The sequence below is a fragment of the Herpailurus yagouaroundi genome, unplaced genomic scaffold, assembly GCF_014898765.1.
Source record: "Herpailurus yagouaroundi ecotype Mexico unplaced genomic scaffold, PumYag 206, whole genome shotgun sequence".
NCBI lineage: Eukaryota > Metazoa > Chordata > Mammalia > Carnivora > Felidae > Herpailurus > Herpailurus yagouaroundi.
In genome coordinates, this window is record NW_024412437.1 from 4,663,780 (window position 1) to 4,684,195 (window position 20,416).

Sequence of the window (20,416 nt, forward strand, 5' to 3'; positions counted from 1 at the left end):
CCTCCTGCTCTCTGGCTTTGTTGAGGACATAGCCAGGGCTGTGCCCTTAGCCCTTGACATACAGAACCGTGGGAGGAAAGTGACGGGGCCCAGAGCCCTTACCTGTGTGCCCCGACATCCTGCAACCCCTGCCTGTACACGATCACTCTCAGCCCCACCCTTAGGAAGGGACTCTCATGTCTCCCCAGTTCTGCCCGGGCGACAATGCCCCATCTCCTCCGGGCTCTTTGCCACGCAAGTGCAACTCCGAGAGCAGCTGGCAGGCAGAAGGCACTGTGATCTTGTGAAACTCGTGAAAAGGGAGGGAAGCGCATTGGGAGGTTGGGGCGGCCTGCGCGGTGGGTTCCCACAGGGCTGCTCAGCAGAAGAGATGGTTGAGAGACCGGATGTGGCAACAGGGGAAGGGCTTGAGGACCCCACCAAAGAGTTAAGATCTTACAAATGTGGTGGGTACGCGCTGGACATTTCTGAGCACAATGTTTAAAAAAAAAAAAGCAGTGTTGAGGGGGGTAGGGGGGAGGGGGAAACGGGTGATGGGCACTGAGGAGGGCACTTGTTGGGATGAGCACTGGGTGTTGTATGTAAGCGAAGAATCATGGGAATCTACCCCCAAAACCAAGAGCACACTGTAGACACAGTATGTTAGCCAACTTGACAATAAATTGTATATGTATATATATATATGTATGTATGTATACATATGTGTGTATATATATATATACGTATATATATACATATATACGTATATATATATGTGTATATATATATATACGTATATATATACATATATATATATACGTATATATATACATATATATATATATATATATATATATATATATATAAAGGCAGTGTTAATCAAAACCATGATGAGATATCACCTCACACCCACTAGGATGGCTATAATCAAAAAGGCAGGTAATTGGAACCCGCCTACACTGCTGCTGGGAAGGTTAAGATAGGCATGGCTTTGGAAAACAGTCTGGCAGTCCTTAAAAAGGTTAAACATAGAGGTAACCTATAAGCCCCCAATTCTACTCCTAGGTATGTACCCAGGAGAAACGAAAACGTACAGCCACATAAAAACCTGTATACAAAGGTTCGTAGCAACATCGTAAGAGTCAAAGAGTGGAAACGGGGGCGCCTGGGTGGCTCAGTCAGTTAAGCATCTGACTCGATTTGGGCTCAGGTCATGATCTCACAGTTGTGAGATGGAGCCCCGTGTGGGGCTCTGTGCTGAGCACAGAGCCTGCTTAAGATTCTCTCCCTCTTCCTCAGCCCCTCCCCTGCTCCTGCTCTCTCTCTCTCTCTCTCCCCTCCCTCACCAAAAAAAAAAAAAAAAGTGGAAACAATGTAAATGTCTATCAGCTAATGAATAGCGGTAAATAGTACCCTTATGATGGAATACTATTAGACAATAGAATGAATACATGCTCTAATATGTAAATGAAAGCAGGTCACAAAAGACCACATTTTGTATTACGATTCCACTTACGTGTAACAGCCAGAATAGATAAATCTAGACAGACATGAAGTAGATTAGGGTTATCTGGGCTGGGGATCCAGGGGGTGATGGCTTAAAAGGTATGGGGTTTCTTTCTGGGGTGAGGAAAAATGTTCTCAAATTGTGGTAATGGTTATACTAAAAGCTATCGAATGGTGCACCGTTTAAAGTGGGTGGATCACACGGCATGTGAATTAGGGCTCAACCTCGCTAAGAAAAAAAAAAGCCAGTGTTTTAAGAATATCCCTTTGGCAGGGCTAGGCTGAGGACGGGCAGTCAAGACTCAGGCCTGCCATCTACTGTATGGCCCCGGCTGAGTCATCGGAGGGCTTTGGAGGCCACCTGCTCATGTTTCGCGACCTGAAGGGGCTACAGCGATCTTCCCAGCTTTGACATTCTAAGACGTGAAGTCTTCATTTACTGACACCCTCTCCCTGAAGATATCAAGGCCCATCTTTGTGGCGGGGAGAATGGGAGGTATTTGGGCAGAGAGCTTGGACAGATACTTTCAGTTGCCCTTTCGTGTTTCGGTGTCTTGTTTTTTGTTAATTTAATTGACGTGCAATTGACATAGATGAGGTTATGTTAGTTTTAGATGCACCACATAATGGTCTGTTATTTGTCCTGCATCGTGAAAGGATCACTGTGCTCAGTCTTGTTAACAGCTGCTACTGCACACAGTTACGAAAGTGTTTTTCTCGCGATGACAACTTTAAAGATCTTTTACCAACTTTCAGCGATGCGGCCACCATGCTGTACGTGACGTCCCCGTGACTTATTTACTTGACAGCTGCGACTTCGTACCTTTTCACCCCTCTGTCCATTTCACCCGCCTCCAGCTCTCACTCCCCATAATGCCCTCACGGCCCATCCATTTTGTCCCAAATGGCAACAGTTCTTTTTAAATGCCTGAATAACATTCCATTGCGCATATATATATATATATATATATGCATATATGCATATATATAGGTATGTATATATACATATATATGTGCAAATATTCTCTCTCTCTGTCTGTCTGTCTCTCTCTCTCTCTCTCTCACACACACACACACACACACACACACATTTTCTCTATCCATTCACCCAATGGACATGGTTCCATTGGCTATTGTAAATAATGCTGCAATGAACACGGGTCTATAGGTGATCTTTTTTGGGTTAATGTTTTCTTTCTTTCTTTCTTTCTTCTTTCTTTCTTTTTTTTTTTCACATAAATATCCAGAAGTGGAATTTCTGGGTCATAAGGTAGTTCTATTTTCAATTTTTTGAGGAGCCTCTGTACTACTTTCCGTGGTGGCTGCACCAGTTTGCATTCCCCCCAGCGGTGCACGAGGGTTCTCTTTTCTCCACACCCTGCCAGCACTTTGTATCTCTGTCTTTTTGACAAAAGCCATTCTGACAGTGTGAGGTGAACTTCAGAGTTTTTTGTTGTTGTTGTTGTTATTAAAATGCAAACATCCCAGAAAGGAGGAAAGGCTTCAACTTCTTTAGCTGACATCAAACTTTCTGTACTGTCTAATAGAGAGTGGAGTGACCCTAGATTCTAACAGGGAAAGGATGATGCCAGGGACGGGCATACTCTGACACATAACCACTCATCTGAGAGCTTCGCCTCTGGGCTCACATCTCTGGGCTCGCTTCAATTTAGCCAAGGGACCCTGCACACCAACCTTTGTGGACTTAATGAAGGTCCCCAGAAATGCTTACTGTGAGTTCCTTCAGTTTCCTATGGTCCAGTTCTCAGCCAAATCCAACCAGCTATAAGAATGCATTTTTATTTCTTCTGAAGCCCCCCAGGGAGAGCATTAAGAGTTTGCTTCAGGCTTAGATATTACTTTTCTACCCGTCTTCTGTTTCCATCACAGATGTCACATAAAGCCCTCTTGAGGAAGGAAATAAGCTTTGTCTCTGATAACATTTTATAACAGAAAAGTCATAGTGTAAAAATATTTGCAAAGTCCAGAAAATAGAAAGCGAGGAAAAAAAATCACTCATTATTCTAAAACTCAGAGGCTTCACACTGTTCTCCATATTTGAGCATATTTTCTCCTAGTCTTTTTTCTATATAGGAATTAGGTGTTGGTGTGGCTTTTGGATTTATTTTAGAATGGATACACATTCTCATAAATCACTGGCAGCTGTAACTTCCCTGAAGTTGTTGGGCTGTGATTCTTCTGCGGCTGGAAAAGAAGTGCCTGTTATCAGTGCAAGGACCAACAGGGTCCTCGGCTGGAATTGGAAGGAAGCCCTAGGATTCCAAATCGTCCTCACCTGGGTATTTATAGTGCAAGTTAACAGTGATTTATACAGTGCGGTTCCCTCTGGGTTGATGACTGTCTCAGCATATGTTTTCCAGTTCTCAAAAATAGAAAGAAATCTCTGTGTTTGCAAATGTTCTGGGTGACTGCAAACGGAGAGCCATCTACCCCATCCGTATTACCCTTCTCAGAAAGCGCACTCGCTGGGGTATAAACTGCTACTTTGTTCTGTTACACGCACTGGTGTGTGGTATAGACTGCTCCCTCAGTACTCGTGGAAGGTCGTTAAGATCTGCAGTTGGCAGGATCTGGATGGAGATCTCCACCCTCACTGCTCAGCACACAGACTGCTGTGCTAGCAGGAAATTAACTCTGAGCCCCGACTGGCCAAACTCTTTAAAGGAAACAGCCTGCAATCTTTGACACAACAGGAATGGCCACAACACGAACACAGACAAAAGGAAGGAAATTTACAGCTGCACTGGATACTGAGTAGAAGCAAGGGTAGAGTTCTGTGTATGTCACTTATTTGGCGTTCACTAGTTTTCAATACACTCAGAATCCGTGTGCTCCGGCCAATTGGACGGGGGACTCTGTCTCCTTTGTGAACCCAATAAGGAGTTATCAAACCAAGAGCCGGAGTTCCTGTCTTATATTTTCATTTAGAAAATAAATAAATGAGGGAATGAGAAGCAAGGAGACTCCCGGTCACTGAATACTTTATATTCCTGGGTTGGACAGCTCAGAGTCTGCTGACTGTTCTTGAGCAAGAAACTGGGCACGTCACTGCGAGTGCAACTTTGACCGTGTCAGGCTACCCTCCGGGCAGGGGCTGGGCTAGTGAGTGAGCCCGCCTGACCCAGAGAGCCCTCCGTGCCTTTGCTCTCGCTCACTCCCTGCCCTCTGTTAATCTTCCCCAGAATGACTCTGCGGAGTAAATGTTATCATCCCAGTTTTACTGGAGCACAAAGGGGGTTCGGTGGAAGTTGAGATGCTAATTATAAATTTCAGCATTTGAAAAAAAAGTCTTGGGCTATCTCTCCAAAGAACATCAAAAGTGTCATAAGACATATTTTGGTCTTTCGACCCACCCCATGCGTGGTCTTTCAGAAGGAAATGCTAACTCTGCCCTTGAATCCATTCATAACGTTTATCTGGGACAGAAAAAACACCTCCCACTGTTTCTAACTTTTCTCGAGATAAAATTATTCCTTTACAAATAACACCCGTTCTCTCTAACAGAAAACACAAAAGGCCCACCCTTTCCAACCTTCTTTCCTCCCTGTTTAAATTTTTTTTTTCAACGTTTATTTATTTTTGGGACAGAGAGAGACAGAGCACGAACAGGGGAGAGGCAGAGAGAGAGGGAGACACAGAATCGGAAACAGGCTCCAGGCTCTGAGCCATCAGCCCAGAGCCCGACGCGGGGCTCGAACTCACGGACTGCGAGATCGTGACCTGGCTGAAGTCGGACGCTTAACCGACTGCGCCACCCAGGTGTCCCATTTCCTCCCTGTTTAAACTGCAAAAAGTGAGGCAACCAAGGGCTTTTCTGAGCTAAGGAAAACAGCTACATTTGCTAAACATTGCTTAAGAGTAGATCGGGAGAAAGTGCTTTTCCTGGGAGGAGTGGGGCCAGTCCTGCAGGCAGGCCAAGCATGTCCCCGCAGAAGCACGTGAAACTGACCGCTGCTAACACACAGGCCCCTCCACTGGCGAGGGTGCTGGCTGTGCGAACCCCCGGCCTTTCCAGAGAAATGGAGAACCCAGGCCGCCTGGGTGGTCTCTGCCCCCAATCTGTCAAGGTCAAGTTCAGGTCCACCCCACCCCCCCCCCACCCCTGCCATGTGTTCTGCTCAGATTCCGCAGCACCTCCCCTGCCCTATGGGAAGAGCACATCTTCCTTTGAACTGTCCGCACTACAGGGTCCTGCGCTGGGTCCTCGCCCCGCAAGGTGCCGGAGCCCCTGTCTTGGGCTGTGTCACCCAGCACACGGTCTCCAGGGACCGGTGGGCTACATCTGGGGTTCCTGCTGGGTGTGTGCATCTGTGCCTGGCGGCACTTACTGTGGCAGCAGGTGCACGGTGCCTCTGCAACACGTACGTTTTCCAGAGCAGCTCAGCCTCACGTTCCTAGAACAAAACACTGATGGCCCGTAGCTCCTTCACTTACCTCCTCCATTTTATGAAATGTGCTTTAAAGTCATCATCTCACAGAATTTTAGAGCGGCCAAAATGGCTTTGATCATTTATTTATTTAAAAAAATTTTTTTTTTTTTCTGGGGCACCTGGGGGGCTCAGTCGGTTGAGCCTCCAGCTTCGGCTCAGGTCATGATCTCACGGTGTGTGGGTTCCAGGCTCAGGTCGGGCTCTGTGCTGACGGCTCAGAAGCCTGGAGCCTGCTTCCAATCCTGTGTCTCCCTCGCTCTCTGCCCCTCCCCCACTCTCACTTTGTCTCACTCTGTCTCTCAAAAATTAATAAATGTAAAAAAAAAAGTAAACAAAAAATAAAAAAAATTTTAATGCTTATTCAGTTTTGAGAGAAAGAACAGAGTGTGAGTGGGGGGGGGGGGGGGGGGGGGGGAGGGAGATAGAATCCAAACCAGCCTCCAGGCTCCAGGCTCCGTCTGAGCTGTCATCACAAAGCCCGACGCGGGGCTCGAACTCATGTGCTCCGAGATCACGACCTGAGCCGAAGTCGGACGCTCAACCGACTGAGCCACCCAGGCGCCCCTGATCATTTATTTTTTTAAGGTTCATTTTTATGTATTTTGAGAGATAGAGAGTAAGTGGGGGAGGGGCAGAGAGCAAGCCCCAATGTGGGGCTCGATGTCATGAACCCTGAAATCATGACCTGAGCCAGTCAAGAGTCGATGCTCAACCAGCTGAGCCGCCCAGGCGCCCTGCTTTGATCTTTTAAAATCTCTTTTTTCACAGCTGAGATTTTAAAGCACTGAAGCTGGCAGCAAAGGGCCATCTGTATAATTGAGGGGGGGGGGGCGGGGGGGAGGCCACGGGGATTTACCCCCAGGGCCGCCTGGGGGGGGGTGGCTTTCACACACACAACCTCTTGTAATTCTCAGCTGATCCTGCGAGATGGGCAGTACTATATCCCATGTTACAGATAAAAACAAACAAACAAACTGAGGCCCAAAGAGCCTAGTGACTTGGGTTGGGCCAAACCGATCTTGAAATTCAGAGAAAGTCAAAGAATTAGGAAACTACGGTAAACTGCAGCGGTCGCTTACTGAGAAACTAGAATGTAATTTACAAATGTTAACCTGAATCACTGGACGCACAAATTGTTCTAGTGTGACGACTCCCCACACTCCCGCACAACGAAGGACTTCCTTCTCGTTTGCTTTTTTTTTTTTTTAATGTTTGTTTATGTTTGAGAGAGAGAGAGAGAGAGAGAGTGCGAGCATGAGTAGGGGAGGGGCAGAGAGAGAGGGAGACAGGATCCGAAGCAGGCTCTGCACTGACAGCACAGAGCCCAATGCGGGGCTCGAACTCACAAACCGCAAGATTATTACCTGAGCCCAAGTTGCACGCTTGACAGACGGAGCCGCCCGGGGGCCCCTCTTGTTGACTTCCAGCTTGGGGAAGTCATCTGTTCTTTCAATCTACCAAGACCAATCAGTGTCCATTCTTAACATGAGGAACTTACCAAACGGTATTATATCTGAAGAGTTTAGTTCAAAACCAATATCCTAGCGCATCGCCCAAGTAGAGAGATTTCACCGTAACCTCATAAAACGCATTCCTCACAGCCTCTCTCCTACTCGTGCAGACACGCCAAGTCAAGACCTGCTTCTGAACATTACACCTGCTCTGCCCTGAACAACCACAGAAAATAATTAGGGGTAAACACCTTTTAGCATCAGATGCATGAAGCCTCCTACCCGTCTGCCTTAAATGCCTTGACACGTTCGCTGAGAGTGGGTCCCAGACAGAAGGGGTTTCTCGCAGGCTGCTGTGGTGGCCACGCCACTGTGCTGGAGGACGTGGGGCCTGATATAGTTGGAATCTGGCCCCACGAACGCAAAGCACCAAGCTGAGCACCACCAGGACTCAGACCCCACAAATACTGCTTCCGGTTTTCAACTGAGGAGGGAATCCAGCCCGTGAAAGGAGCCGCTGGATATGGGATTTGGGGGGGGGGCCCTCCCTGATTCTGGGGCTCACCTGCTGGGTTGGCAGGAATATCCAGGATGGTCTTCAAGAGCTTCATGTCTTTGATGTTGTGGATGTAGATGGCCTCCTCCAGGCACACCAGCAGCCTCTGTAAGCACACAGACCCATCAGTCCACAGGGCCGGTTCCTCGGAAAGAAGCCGACCAAGCCGAAATCGCTCATCTTTCATGCGAGCCCTGACTTGATTCCAAGCCGCCTAAAGGAGGCAGAATTTGTTTCTAATGTTTATTTACTTACTGTTTGGCATGCACGGGAGAGAGAGAGCAGAGGAGGGGCAGAGAGAGACAGAGACAGAGAATCCCGAGCAGGCTCTGTGCTGACCGGCACAGACGGCGGGGCTCGAACTCACGGACCGTGAGATCGTGACCTGAGCCTGAATCAAAGAGTCGGGCGCTTAACCGACCAAGCCACCCGGGAGCCCCAGTAAGGGAGGTAGGATCTTGAGAATCCATGTGAAGATTATGTTCCCGTCTACACACGTGCACGCGCGCGCGCACACACACACACACGTGAGCGCGCGCACCTGAACAGAAGCATAAAATACAAGATCTTAAAATTTCTCATTTAGAGATTGAGGTTCTTTTGGGGGAGGGGTACTTTTCCCTCTCTTTAGCACAGGGATTCCCGGACACTTCCTGATCAGACTCCCTTTGCCATTTAGGACAATTTGGGGGTAATCTTTTTGGTCCCCGTTCCCACCAAACAGGCTCCCTTTCGGCGCTCATAATGAAGCCTCCCTCTTGTACAGACGTGGGTTTCTTTGCTCCCTCTGTCTTGCCGATCGTAGGTATCATCCCCTCCGAAGAATCGCCAGCTCTACCTTCATTCGACTCAAGTCTCCTCCAGACCCACTTCTGCGTACTCTCTCCAGCCCTCGTAAAGGGAATTGGAAAGCCCTTCCGCCCTTGTGTGTACCTCCTGTCCCAGGTGCCCCCCACCCCGTGCCCGGCTCCTTCCGCTGGGCCCCCCTTGCCAGTGCAGGGAGACCCTTCTCTTTTCAAATGAGGCTTTCCAGGCGTAGGGTTTCCTCCCAATGGCCACGCTCTCGACCGAGTGGAAACAGGCCATGGGGTGGACGTTGGGTGCGTAAAGGGACGGAACACGTAGCTCAGCACCAGTAGAGACGCTGGGTGCTGGTGAGGGGCTGTCGGGAAGGAAGTTTTGGTGGGGTAGCTCTTTCCTCACTCTGAGCAGCTGCCCACGACCCCTACACACATCCGACTCGCTTTCCTCTAAGCTAGTGGTTCTCAGGCTCTGAGGAGGCATCCGAGCACCTGAGGGGCAAGGCCTGGCCTATCCCTGGAAATTCTGGTTTGGGAGGTTTCAAACAAGTACCCCGGGTGATTCTGATGCACACCTAAGTCTGAGAACCACTGTTCTCAGGCCGGATCCTTTTATCCTAAAAGACAACACTTGGAGACAAAGGCACCTAAAAATACTACAAACGCCCCCCCCCCCCCAATAAACCCTGACAGGCCCGCCTCCAGGGAAAAGCCTGCCCTGTTTTCCCAGTAGGACTTCTCACAGCTCAGAAAAATGGGGACCGTCACCTTTACTGGGCAGAAAAATAAAACGTAAACACCTTCCTCGATTTTCATTAAGGCTCTGTGGCCGCACAGAGGTCTGGGTGCCTAGGGGTAAAAAAATAATTCTAATAGGGCCTCAAAATTGTTGGCAGACATTAGCGCTTCTCTGTGAAATATACGTTCCCTGATTCACTCTATCACTTTGCCTTTTGCCAGCACTTACTCTGGCTTGGACTACAGTACTCTATGCGTATGTTCTTAGGTTTCCGATATCCTCCTGTATCCCCACACCCAGGGCCCAGGATAGCGGGTCCGTGACATATGCCTCTACATCCAGTTCATCCCACCCGTCCACATCTTTCCCACCAACTCTCACGGCATCAGATGCTCTGTGGTCCACTTGGCCAACTTCAGGTGACCCCTGCCAGCCACAGGTAAGAATTAAATGGGAGGGAAACAGAGAGATAACAGCGAGGCGGAAAAAGGAGGCACCATATCCCAAGTTCATGTGCCAGCATGCTTCCGGGGTGAACGTGGCCCTAGAAACTGCTTTCTTTAGCAACCAGTGTTCAGTCCCAGGAGAACCCTGGGTGGGACTTCAGTCCTGCTCCTTCCTGGTCACTTTCGCTCTCATCGACTCTTTCAGGTTTTAGAAGTAACAGTTCCTTTTAGTGATTACAAAAATATTTCTAGGGGCGCCTGGGTGGCTTAGTCAGTTGAGCGTCTGACCACCTCGGGTCACGATCTCACAGTTGGTGAGTTCGAGCCCCCATCGGGGTCACTGCTGTCAGCGCTCAGCGCGCTTCAGATCCTCTGTCCCCCTCTCTCTGCCCCTCCCCAGCTTGCGGTCTCCCCAACATAAATAAATATTAAAAAACATGTATTTATAGTGTCTGCCCTTGAGCACCACAGATTTAGATGCAGCCTCAGAGGCTCCAATCCAGGGAATCTTCATCTGGATAACCAGGGCCTCTCGGAACAGATGGTCCGAGCACTGTCACAGTTTACAGATGGAAATATATCGGGGGTGTCGTCTTTCTTCCACAAGACACATTTCCTCAATTAAGGACAAGGGGAATAACACCAACTGACAATGGAAAATACCACAATTACTAAATATTCTTCCTCTCTATATATTCAGAAGAAAATAGGGATTTTCTCTCCCCGTAACTCCCTCCACAAAAAAAGGATGGTTTCCTGTTGTTTTTAAAAAAGGAACTGCACCGCCTGAAGACCCGATGGAAGGAGGGCCACGGCGGGCAGGATGTGCGACTCTCGCCCTGTTCGTTTCCTGCAGGGGGCGGCAGAGCCTGGGCATCACAAAACCATGGCCCCGCGGGGCACGGGGTGGGGGTGGGGGGGGGGGTGCCGCAGCAGGTGCCCAACCCAAAAGTTGCTAAGGCCCAAGCCTGTTCGTTTTAAGAACAGCAAAGCCCAAACATGTTCTGCCAGACCTGTTTCAAACCATCTTCTTAGGAGGAGAAATGCTAAAGACGAGAGAGGTGTAAGCAGGTTCCAGTGAACTTGGCCATTGGCAGCGGAGTGATGCTAGGTTCACTGGCATTCCAAAGAAGCTGAGGGCGGAGGCCCTCACTAGCCATGGGCATTATACTGAGGACAGGGTGGCATCGAAAGGCTAGCAGACTCGGACGCTTGAGTAATCCTTCGTCTCATTTGCTAATGACAATGTCAGGGCGCAAGTAAGGGAGAAATCATAGAAATAAATACCGTACGTACTATGGGAGGGTTGTGATCTCTATAGGACTTTTGCTTAAGCAACCTTAAAAAGACAATCAGGGGCCAAAAAAGGAGATTTAATTTTCATCTACTGGCTATTACTGTATTCAGTGTGCTACCAATTCCAGAGAGAGCCCCTGGGCCAAGAACTGGGCTAAAAGCCTTCAAGTCGAAAACTCTCCAACTGCCTTTCCTTCCCTGGCCAAGAGCCCGCGCTCAAAGAAATAATCTCTTCCTTCTCATAAACGGAAGAAAGCACTTTGTTTTCATCTGTTAAAAAAAATTATTAGCTTTTAATAGTTTAGGTAAAAGGAAGAAAACCATGTTCTTGCTGAATGCAATGGCCTCTGCCATCCTGGGGATATTGAATTGGGTAGAAAGATCTGCACGGTCACATAAAGAATCTATCTGTTTATTTATTTAATTAATAGGTACTCGGGAAACAGGTATTTGTGGAGCAATTTTTTTCTACCAGGCACTGTCTTTTTTACCAGGTCTATAGAAGTGAACAAAATGGATACAGTCCTGTCCCTTATAGGATTTAAAAATCTAATAATTTTTTAAATAAAGTTTATTTATTTAGAGAGAGAGAGAGAGAGAGATCGTCAACGGGGGAGGGGCAGAGGAGAGAGAGGGACAGAGAGAGACAAATCCCAGACAGGCTCTGTACTGTCAGCTCCACGAACTGTGAGATCATGACCCGAGCCGGAACCAAGAATCGGACAATAACCGACTGAGCCACTCAGGCGCCCATAAAATCTAATAACTTAAGAGAAACTCTGCCAATACCCCCAAATACTTATTTAACAAGAACTCCGATTTTTAAAGAGAATGTATGGTATATCTGAGATAAGAATAACCCTTCCTTTGACAAAGAAAAAACTACAAGGATGATCTGTAAGGGTGAGCTGGGAGAAACAAAGGTGGGACGCGAGGCTGGGCACCTGGCCTGCTGGGAAAACCCAAGGAGGGACAAAGAGAAGGGTCAGTTTTCCAACTGCCTTCAGAACTAGCCCGGGGCGGGGGGGGGGGGCACACTCATCCTCAGGGGTTTCATTCTGAGAGGCATTACTGCCGGTCTGCAACAGATGCCACCGTCCTGGGCCCAACCAAACCAGGGAGAGATGTTCTTCCGGGTTCAGTACCCCCGCACTAGCTCACGGGACAGCGTCAGAGCCGGACTTCCGCCCAGCCCGCATCCAGCGGAAGAGGGTTCGCTCTGCCAGCGGCCCACGTTGGAGAAAGAACACGAGGCAGAAGGACCAGGGAGGACACATCCCTGAAACAGGTGCCTGGAGTGGGCTCGAGATGTCCCCATAATACTAGGCCTGAGTATTAAAATCCCTTTGGGCACCTGATGTTTGTTTTTAGAAACGCTCATCTTTAAAGATACTCATCTTCTCCCTTGGTGCCAATCAGCAGAAGCCTCGCAACCCCGGGCGGTTCCCCCCACTCACCTGCCGGTTCAGCCTTATGGACAAGATGTTGCTGGAATAGTTGTAATTACAGATCTCCGTGCCTTTCTTGAAGTGATAGACGTTCATCTGCCGCGGCTTTGTGTGACTGACCACCACGACCAGGCTGCTGGAGAAGAGGCGCTCCACGATGTAGACATCCGGGATTTCGTCTGGGAGGGAAAGGAGGCTGAGGTGACACAGATTTCGGCCTCCGGGCACCGAGCCCAGCTCACACCAGTCAGCCAGCGGCCTGTACGTCTCGCGCGCGTAGCTTAGCACACATTCGCAGTGACTGGTTTTTTTCCCCTACGGTGAAGCTTTGCCTGTTTCCCAAGGGGGCGGTTCTGCAGCCCTTTCCAAGACCCGAAGAAGACGTTAGTGACCAGAAGGCAGAGTCAGGTCTTCCAGAGATTTCCCCGGGTGCCTTCCGTGGGGGCAGAATCGTCTCTAGGGCACCACTGTGTGCTCTGGAAATTATATCGGGAGGTGTGCACAGTCTCGGCCCGCCCTTTCTCCACGAGAGGTTTCCAAGGGTTGACTACTCTGGGGAATCCCTGCTTCTGGAATTCTGGTCTTTGTGGCCAGCAGGTGCCATGGGGACAGCCATAGTGGGGTGGGGGCAGTCACAGAATTACATCTGTGCCCCTCCCTGTCTTGCTCCCCTCCCTGGTCCTGTCTTCAATCCCTTTCCTGTTGAAGACAATCTGTGTGATGACCAGGGAAGGGCGTCTGTGCTCAGGAAGAAGGTCAGTCAGTAAGCCTCCTGAGCTCCCACAGGTAGAGACCTCAGTGGTTTTCTGAGAACATTCTTTCTCGGATGCGTGCCTTCCTTGTGCTCAGGCAGGACCCATAGGGAATAACATAGGACAGATACAGAGCAAAGTATTCATGAAAATGGCATAATAAAAATAACATCTTACAAATACATTAGCGACCCAATGTGTTCATTTACCAAACCACTTTCTTTCCAGGAAATCCAAAGACTGCATATTCTTCTCCATTATGATGACACAAATTATTACTTACCCTGAGATATTAAGAGAACTAATTTTTGTTGTAATAATCACTAAGAGTACTCCAACATCTTCAATATGATCTATGCAAATGGGATAGCACTGCTTGGTTAAAACAAAGAAAACACTTCCATGACCGAATGAATGTTACCAACATTCTACAGTGCCAGTATGACAGCAAAAAAAAAAAAAAAAAAAAGACAAACCCATAAGTGACCTTCTGATAGGACAATGATCAAAACTGATGACTGTGCATAAAAGTCTACGAAAAAGTTTAACGACAAGGTTTCAAACAAAGGATTTCTTAATATAAAAAGAAAAGGTTACCTAAGCTATTGCCAAATCTAAGTGCTTACTTGTGGTTTTACTTTTTAAGCCAAGTGGAGGCAATGATTTATATTTAAGTCTGAAAATGACTGACTCCTTCAGTTTGACAGTTACGGGAGAAAAATGCAGACAGCTCAGGAGCACCGCAGATTAAAGTCTAGAGGAAGGATTCGGTGTCCCCGGGATTTCACACACACACTTACTGCTTCCATGGACTTGGTCCAGTTGCTCCACAGAACTCAAAGAAAACAGCTTATAACCGGCTTTGGTTCCAATTGCTAGGGATCTGTGGAAGATAATACCACGTGGGAATGAGGTTCAGAGAGCTGAAACTCATCGAAGGAAAGTCAAACCTCCCAGGGACAGTGCTTTCCCAGCTGGGAAACAGGAAAGACGGAATACATAAGAATACTCATCCTGCACTACTCCCAACACGATCAGGGGTCTTCTGGTTGTCTGAGAGGTACTTTGCCAAGAGGTCAATTTTTTATTTATTTTTGCTTAAAAAATAAACACACGGTCATAGTAGGCACAGTCATTAGTAGGTACAATTTAGTGGATGCTTCCTTTCATCATTTTCCATGAAAACACCGCAGATGCTTTTTACCAGTAGCTCTCATCCTTAGATGTACATTAAATTCACTTGGGAAGTTTTTAAAAAATACTGATGATTGGTCTATCGCGGTGCCTCCAACACTGAGCTTTTTATTTAGTTGGATTCTTTTCTTTTTTTCTTTTCCTCTCTCTTTTCCTTCCTTCCTTCCTTCCTTCCTTCCTTCCTTCCTTCCTTCCTTCCTTCCTTCCCCCCTCCCTCCCTCCCTTCCTTCTCTTTGTCTCTCTCTCTTTTTCTTTTTTTAGTTCAAGTACTCTAATGTGCAGCCAGGGTTGAAAACTCTGGTGTATACCACGTTCCACAAAGCTAGTATCACAACCAACCAACAAAACAAAAACTAAACACATCTGGAACGGTATGGGCTAAATAAATCTTGTTTTCTTAATTTTTCACTTTCGACCAATAGATAAAGAAAGACTGTTTCCTTGGCCAGTTTCTTTGGCCACAGGATGAAAGCAGACGAGTCCATTTTGTTCGCAGCTGGGACCCCCATCCAGATTCCTCCTGCTTTGCCCTCAACACCTCAGCGATGAGCAAAATCTCACACAGGGCACACTTAGAAAAAGCGCTCCGACCTGGAGCACCTCCACCCTGGGAAAATGGGATGTCAGAGCCGAAAGAGACCTTAAAATAGTCCTAAGTGGACTAAAAATTAGCCCAGCTTCCTCATTTGAAGCAGGTCTTTGAAAAGGTGAGATCCATTCTGCACAGGGAAGCATATACTAATATAAGCAGTTGACTGGGGCGAGCCTGATGGCCAAGGCTCTTGTTTCATCAGCCTAAAAATAAAAAAGAGGAGGTCATGTGGTTTTCCCTGGAATTGTTTTTTTTCTACCCAAACGTTCGTTGTTCCCCAGGACACAGGGAGAGGAGGCTGCGGTCAACTTTCAATCAGTGAGGTAGTTGCTTGGGTCCCGCAGTCCTCCACCTGCTGGGGGGCTGACCTGAGGGGCGGGACAGGTGCTGGAGCAGCGTCAATGATGACCAACGGCACCTGGAGAGGTGAGAGGCGCGCCCCCGGCATCTTACAAGTTCACAACACGGCCACGCGCAGCCAAGAGAGTGAAACTGGGCTACTGTCTTATACCGCATACAAGTATGAACTCAAAATGGATTAAAGACTTGAATGGAAAACCCGAAGCCATAAAACTCCTAGAAGAAAACATAGGCAGCAAGCTCCTTGACAGGGGTCTTAGCAATGTTTTTTGGCTCTGACTCCAGAGGCAAGGGAAACAAAAGCAAAAACAAACAGGTAGAACTACGTCAAACTAAAAAGCTTCTGCACAGCAAAGGAAACCATCAACAAAATGAAAAAACCCACTGAATGCGAGAAAATATTTGCAAATTGTATGTCCCTTAAAGGGTTAATATCCAAAATATATACTGTATATGGTATAATATAAAATAAGAAAATACATATTATCTTTGAGTACATGTAAAACAAATATATAGAAGTATATGTAATATGTAAAATATAGATACAATAAATATATATAAACTAAATGTATATATACATAAAATAAATACATATAAATATATTTTATGTAAGGAAAATATAAAACAAATATATAAATATATAAAATAAATATGTAAATATATATTAAGTGCATATAAAATATTTTAAATATATTTTTATAAATATATTTTTATTTATAAAAATATATAAATATATAATACAGTAGATAATACTGCATTAACTTTGTAGGTATAAAGAAAACATATAATTCATGTAACTCAATAACAAAAAAACAACCTGGTTAAAAATGGAAAAGAATCTGAATTGACAGTTTTCTAAAGCAGCCGTGCAGATAACCAACAGATTCATCAAAAGACATTCGGCATCACCGATCATCAGGGAGATGCAAATCCAATTCACAATGAGATACCACCTTACACCTGTAAGAATGGCTGTTATTAAAAAGATAAGAAATAGCAAGTGTCGGCGAGGATGTGTTGGAAAGGTGATCTTCGTGCACTATGGGTATGAATGCAAACTGGGGCAGCCACGCCAGAAAGCAGCATGAAGATTCCTCAAAAAATTAAAAAGAGAACTACCATATGATCCAGCAATTCCACTTGTGGGTATCTTTCAGAAGAAAAAGTGAAAACACTAACTCGAAAAGATGTACGCGCCCGTATGTTCATTGCCGCGTTATTTACAACAGCCAAGATATGGAAACGACCCAAGTGCCCAGCAGTGGATGAACGGATAAAGAAGACACGGCATGCGTGCACACGTGCACATGGGCGTGTGCACACGCACACACACTCCACTTCTCAGCCATAAAAAAGAACAAAATCTTGCCATTCGCGGCAACATGGATGAGAGCACTGTGCTAAGTGAAATGAGTCAGACAGAGAAAGACAAATATCACATGATTTCACTTATACGTGGAGTCTAAGAAAGACAAAACAAAACAAAACCCAGACTCATAGTTACAGAGAATAGACTGGTGGTTGCCAGATGACAGGGTTTTTTTGGGGGGAGGGGGGTATGAAATTGGTGAAGGAGATCAGGAAATACAAACTTCCAGTTATAAAATAAATACATCATGGGGACGAACGTAGAGCACAGGAAATACAATAAGTAATATTGCATTAACTGTGTAGGTTGACAGATGGGTTAGCAGGCTTATCGTGGAGATCATTTCCCAATGTATACAAATGTTGAATCACAATAGGTTGTACACTTGAAACAAATATAATGCTGCATGTGTCAATGGCACCTGCACTTTAAAAACCTCCTTTTTGGGGCGCCTGGGTGGCGCAGTCGGTTAAGCGTCCAACTTCAGCCAGGTCACGATCTCGCAGTCCGTGAGTTCGAGCCCCGCGTCGGGCTCTGGGTTGATGGCTCGGAGCCTGGAGCCTGTTTCCGATTCTGTGTCTCCCTCTCTCTCTGCCCCTCCCCCGTTCATGCTCTGTCTCTCTCTGTCCCAAAAAATAATAAATAAAAACGTTGGGGAAAAAAAAATTAAACAAAAAAAACAAAACCTCCTTTTTATTCTATGATTCAAAAAACTTTTTTGATATGCCCTGCAGTGATTACTGTCTTTAAACTTTCTTCACATGGACTTTTTCACATAAATATAGACAAGTTTGGCGGCAACTGAGGTTTCTAAAACTTGTAAGTAAGGGAAAAATGTAATGAGAGTCTTGTGATATTAACCGAAAGATTTGGTAATTTAAAATAATTTTCAGGGATGCCTGGCTGGCTCAGTCGGTGGAGCGTGTGACCCTTGATCTCGGGATCATGACTGCTAGCCCACGTTGGGTGTAGAGATTGCTTAAAAATAAAGTCTTTAAAAAATAAAAATAAAAAAAATGCAAACAGAAGGCCTGCTCCCAGAAGAATTTTATACGTGAAAAAATAGCAGTGTGGTTACTATTGTGTTTTAAATGTTGAGCAATGGCCACAAAGGAGGCTGAATCAAGGAATCCAGACTAAAATCCTATTTTTATCCATAAGGGCTTCCTGCAGAAAAAAATAAATAAATTCTCATCACCTCTCACAGGAATAGAGCTTGGGACAAATATGTGCCACCAGTCAAATGAAAAAATGTACCCACAGTGCCTAGCACAGTGCCAAGCATGAAGTATGATCAAAGAAGACTCGTAAAGGTTAGTTGCACTACTGGATTCCAAACTCAGCCTGCACTTACAAAGAAAGACACACTGACACTCCTAAATGCATACGTAAGGGGCTTGACTTATTTTAAAATCCAATGTCATATCCTCTGTGGCTCAAAGCAACTGACTCTGACAAAAACTTTTATTTATAGGTGAGACAGAGCTGTCCAGCAAAGCCTTCATCCAAGAAAACAGAACTGACCATAGAGACGAAGGAAATTAACTTTCCAAGCACCCAACAGCTTTGAAAATAATATTCTTACCCAAGTGCCATAGAAAGCTGGGACTCACCCAGAGTAAAAACTAACCCCACTCAAAAAAAAAAAAAAAATCTGATACACAACGTTTATAAAGCAGAATTTCGAACATTTACTGTGAACTAGCAAACTGACTCCTTTCCTTATCCTGTGTTCAGTTGGGAAGGAAAACACTCTGGCATTTCAACAGCCATCCTCTCTTGCAAAATGCTTCTTACAAAATGTCAGAATTTTATCTACACCATCATTTCTGTAAACTGCGGGTCTCAACCCATGAGGAGATCTTAAAAACAGCTCATGAGTCACAAACAGCTTTAAAAGAAGGTATCACACTATATAGCAAGAGTAAACACTATTTAATGAATCACCTTTGGGAGACAGTCTATGTATGTGGGTATCAGGGGATGTTGTAACATGCATTTCTTATTGTGGACTGTGGTCAAAAAAGGCTTAAAAGTCACTCATCTAACCAAGCTGTCCAGCCACCCAATTACCCGATTACACATACTTTTTTTTTTTTTTTTCCGAACAAAGGCATATTGTTTGGCATAGGGTGTTTTTAAACAGAAACACAAAGGGAATGGAAGCCAGAGTTTCTTATGGTACAGGATGGCCTTAATTACACCAGTGAATGTTCAATATTAGCACAGCCCAGTCACAGGCAGCCAAAGCACAAGCCTGAAGCCGATTCCAAACAAGGAACACGACAGAAACTGGTACAGCAGGAAGTGGGAACCTGGAAAAGTAGTCATCCCTGCTTGATGCTTGGGGTGCACATTCCCAAGAGATTATTCCATATGGTCCCCAGGACTGGCGTCTAACAATTCCACGCAAAGAGGTAAGGAAGCAGGCGTTCACTTGTAAAGGACTGAATCTTTGAGAGGTCTGAAATACAGTTCAGCCTCTAACTCTCTGGCCAAAGTCCAAATGTGCACATCGAAGTGAAACATTACAAGTGCACTCAAAAAGCAACAGGGTGGAGCTCGCGCTTCTCAGAGAAGGCAGCCGGGGCCCGGGAAAGGGCTCGGGGACTCGGAGAAGAGGATTCTGCCTCGCCCAGGGGGCTGTGTGAACACAGTGAGAGGGGGTGGAAAGGCGAGATGCCCCGAGCTGGGCTGGGACGAGGGCTGGCCTGGCCGCACCGATAGGCTGCCTCTTTGTCCCAGGCCCTGCCCAGATGCCACGTTGAGATGCTCAAGGACAAATGGGAAAGTTTTTCCTGTACTCTCATCTTCCTGGGCCCCAACAACCTCGCCTAGGGTCAACTTGCAACTTCCCCCTCCTCGCCCATCTCCTTTGTTTTGGCCTCTACCCCTCCTCCCGAGACCCCCACTCGGGCACTAGCCTCTGCCCCCACTGGATCCGTAGCCTTCTTCAGCCCCACTGCGCCCGCGAACTCCCTCCCTTCGTGCTCGGCCGGCCGCTCCTGGCCCTCAGCCCACAGCGGGGGTGGGGGCGCTCGAACCCCCGCAGGGGGAGAGGGAGCCCACCCAGACCGTGCGGGCCGGGAGCCGCCCCTGCCGCGCTGCCGCGGCCCTCTGGAGGCGCAGGCCCGCGCCACTCCCGCTACAAGTGGCCGACAGGACAAGACCCCTGCTCGCGACTTCTGCCCCCCAGCTCCCCGCAGGGCAGGCGCCGCGGCTTACGTGCAGTCCTGGTTGAAAGAGAAGCAGCTGAGCGCCGCCTCGACCCCGCCCGGGGGGCCATCCGCGGCCTCGGCCTCCATCGGGGGCTCGGCCCGGGGAAGCCGCAGCTCCGAGCCGGCGACAGCCACCTCAGCAGCCCGCTGGCGCCGGCTCCGCGGGCCGGGTCGCGGCCCCACCTCCGCTCCTGGCCCCGCCCTGCCGTTCTTCGCTCCGCCCCGTCCCCGCTTCGCTCCGCCCCCACGCCCGGCCCAG

General features: G+C 47.3%; 1 protein-coding gene and 1 long non-coding RNA gene across 4 annotated transcripts in view; both read right to left on the reverse strand.

Moving 5' to 3' along the window:
* The window catches only part of WIPI1 (WD repeat domain, phosphoinositide interacting 1), a 31,333-nt gene extending 11,002 nt beyond the window's left edge, over positions 1-20,331 (reverse strand). The window contains exons 1-4 of one of the 3 annotated variants that reach the window (XM_040452194.1): positions 20,165-20,331; positions 14,225-14,307; positions 12,682-12,851; positions 7,953-8,049 (exon numbers count right to left, since the gene is read on the reverse strand). In XM_040452194.1, the coding sequence (XP_040308128.1) occupies positions 7,953-8,049; positions 12,682-12,851; positions 14,225-14,307; positions 20,165-20,244 (430 nt within the window). In that variant the 5' untranslated portion in view covers positions 20,245-20,331. The remainder of the gene's footprint in view (positions 1-7,952; positions 8,050-12,681; positions 12,852-14,224; positions 14,308-20,164) is intronic. The other 2 variants (XM_040452196.1, XM_040452195.1) reach the window with 2 other exon arrangements.
* Positions 17,117-20,152, reverse strand: LOC121015330 (uncharacterized). The gene is made up of 2 exons (XR_005783763.1): positions 17,626-20,152; positions 17,117-17,375 (listed from the first exon to the last, which is right to left on the reverse strand). It is a non-coding gene; the product is annotated as an uncharacterized LOC121015330 (long non-coding RNA).
* Positions 20,332-20,416: the final 85 nt, after the last annotated feature.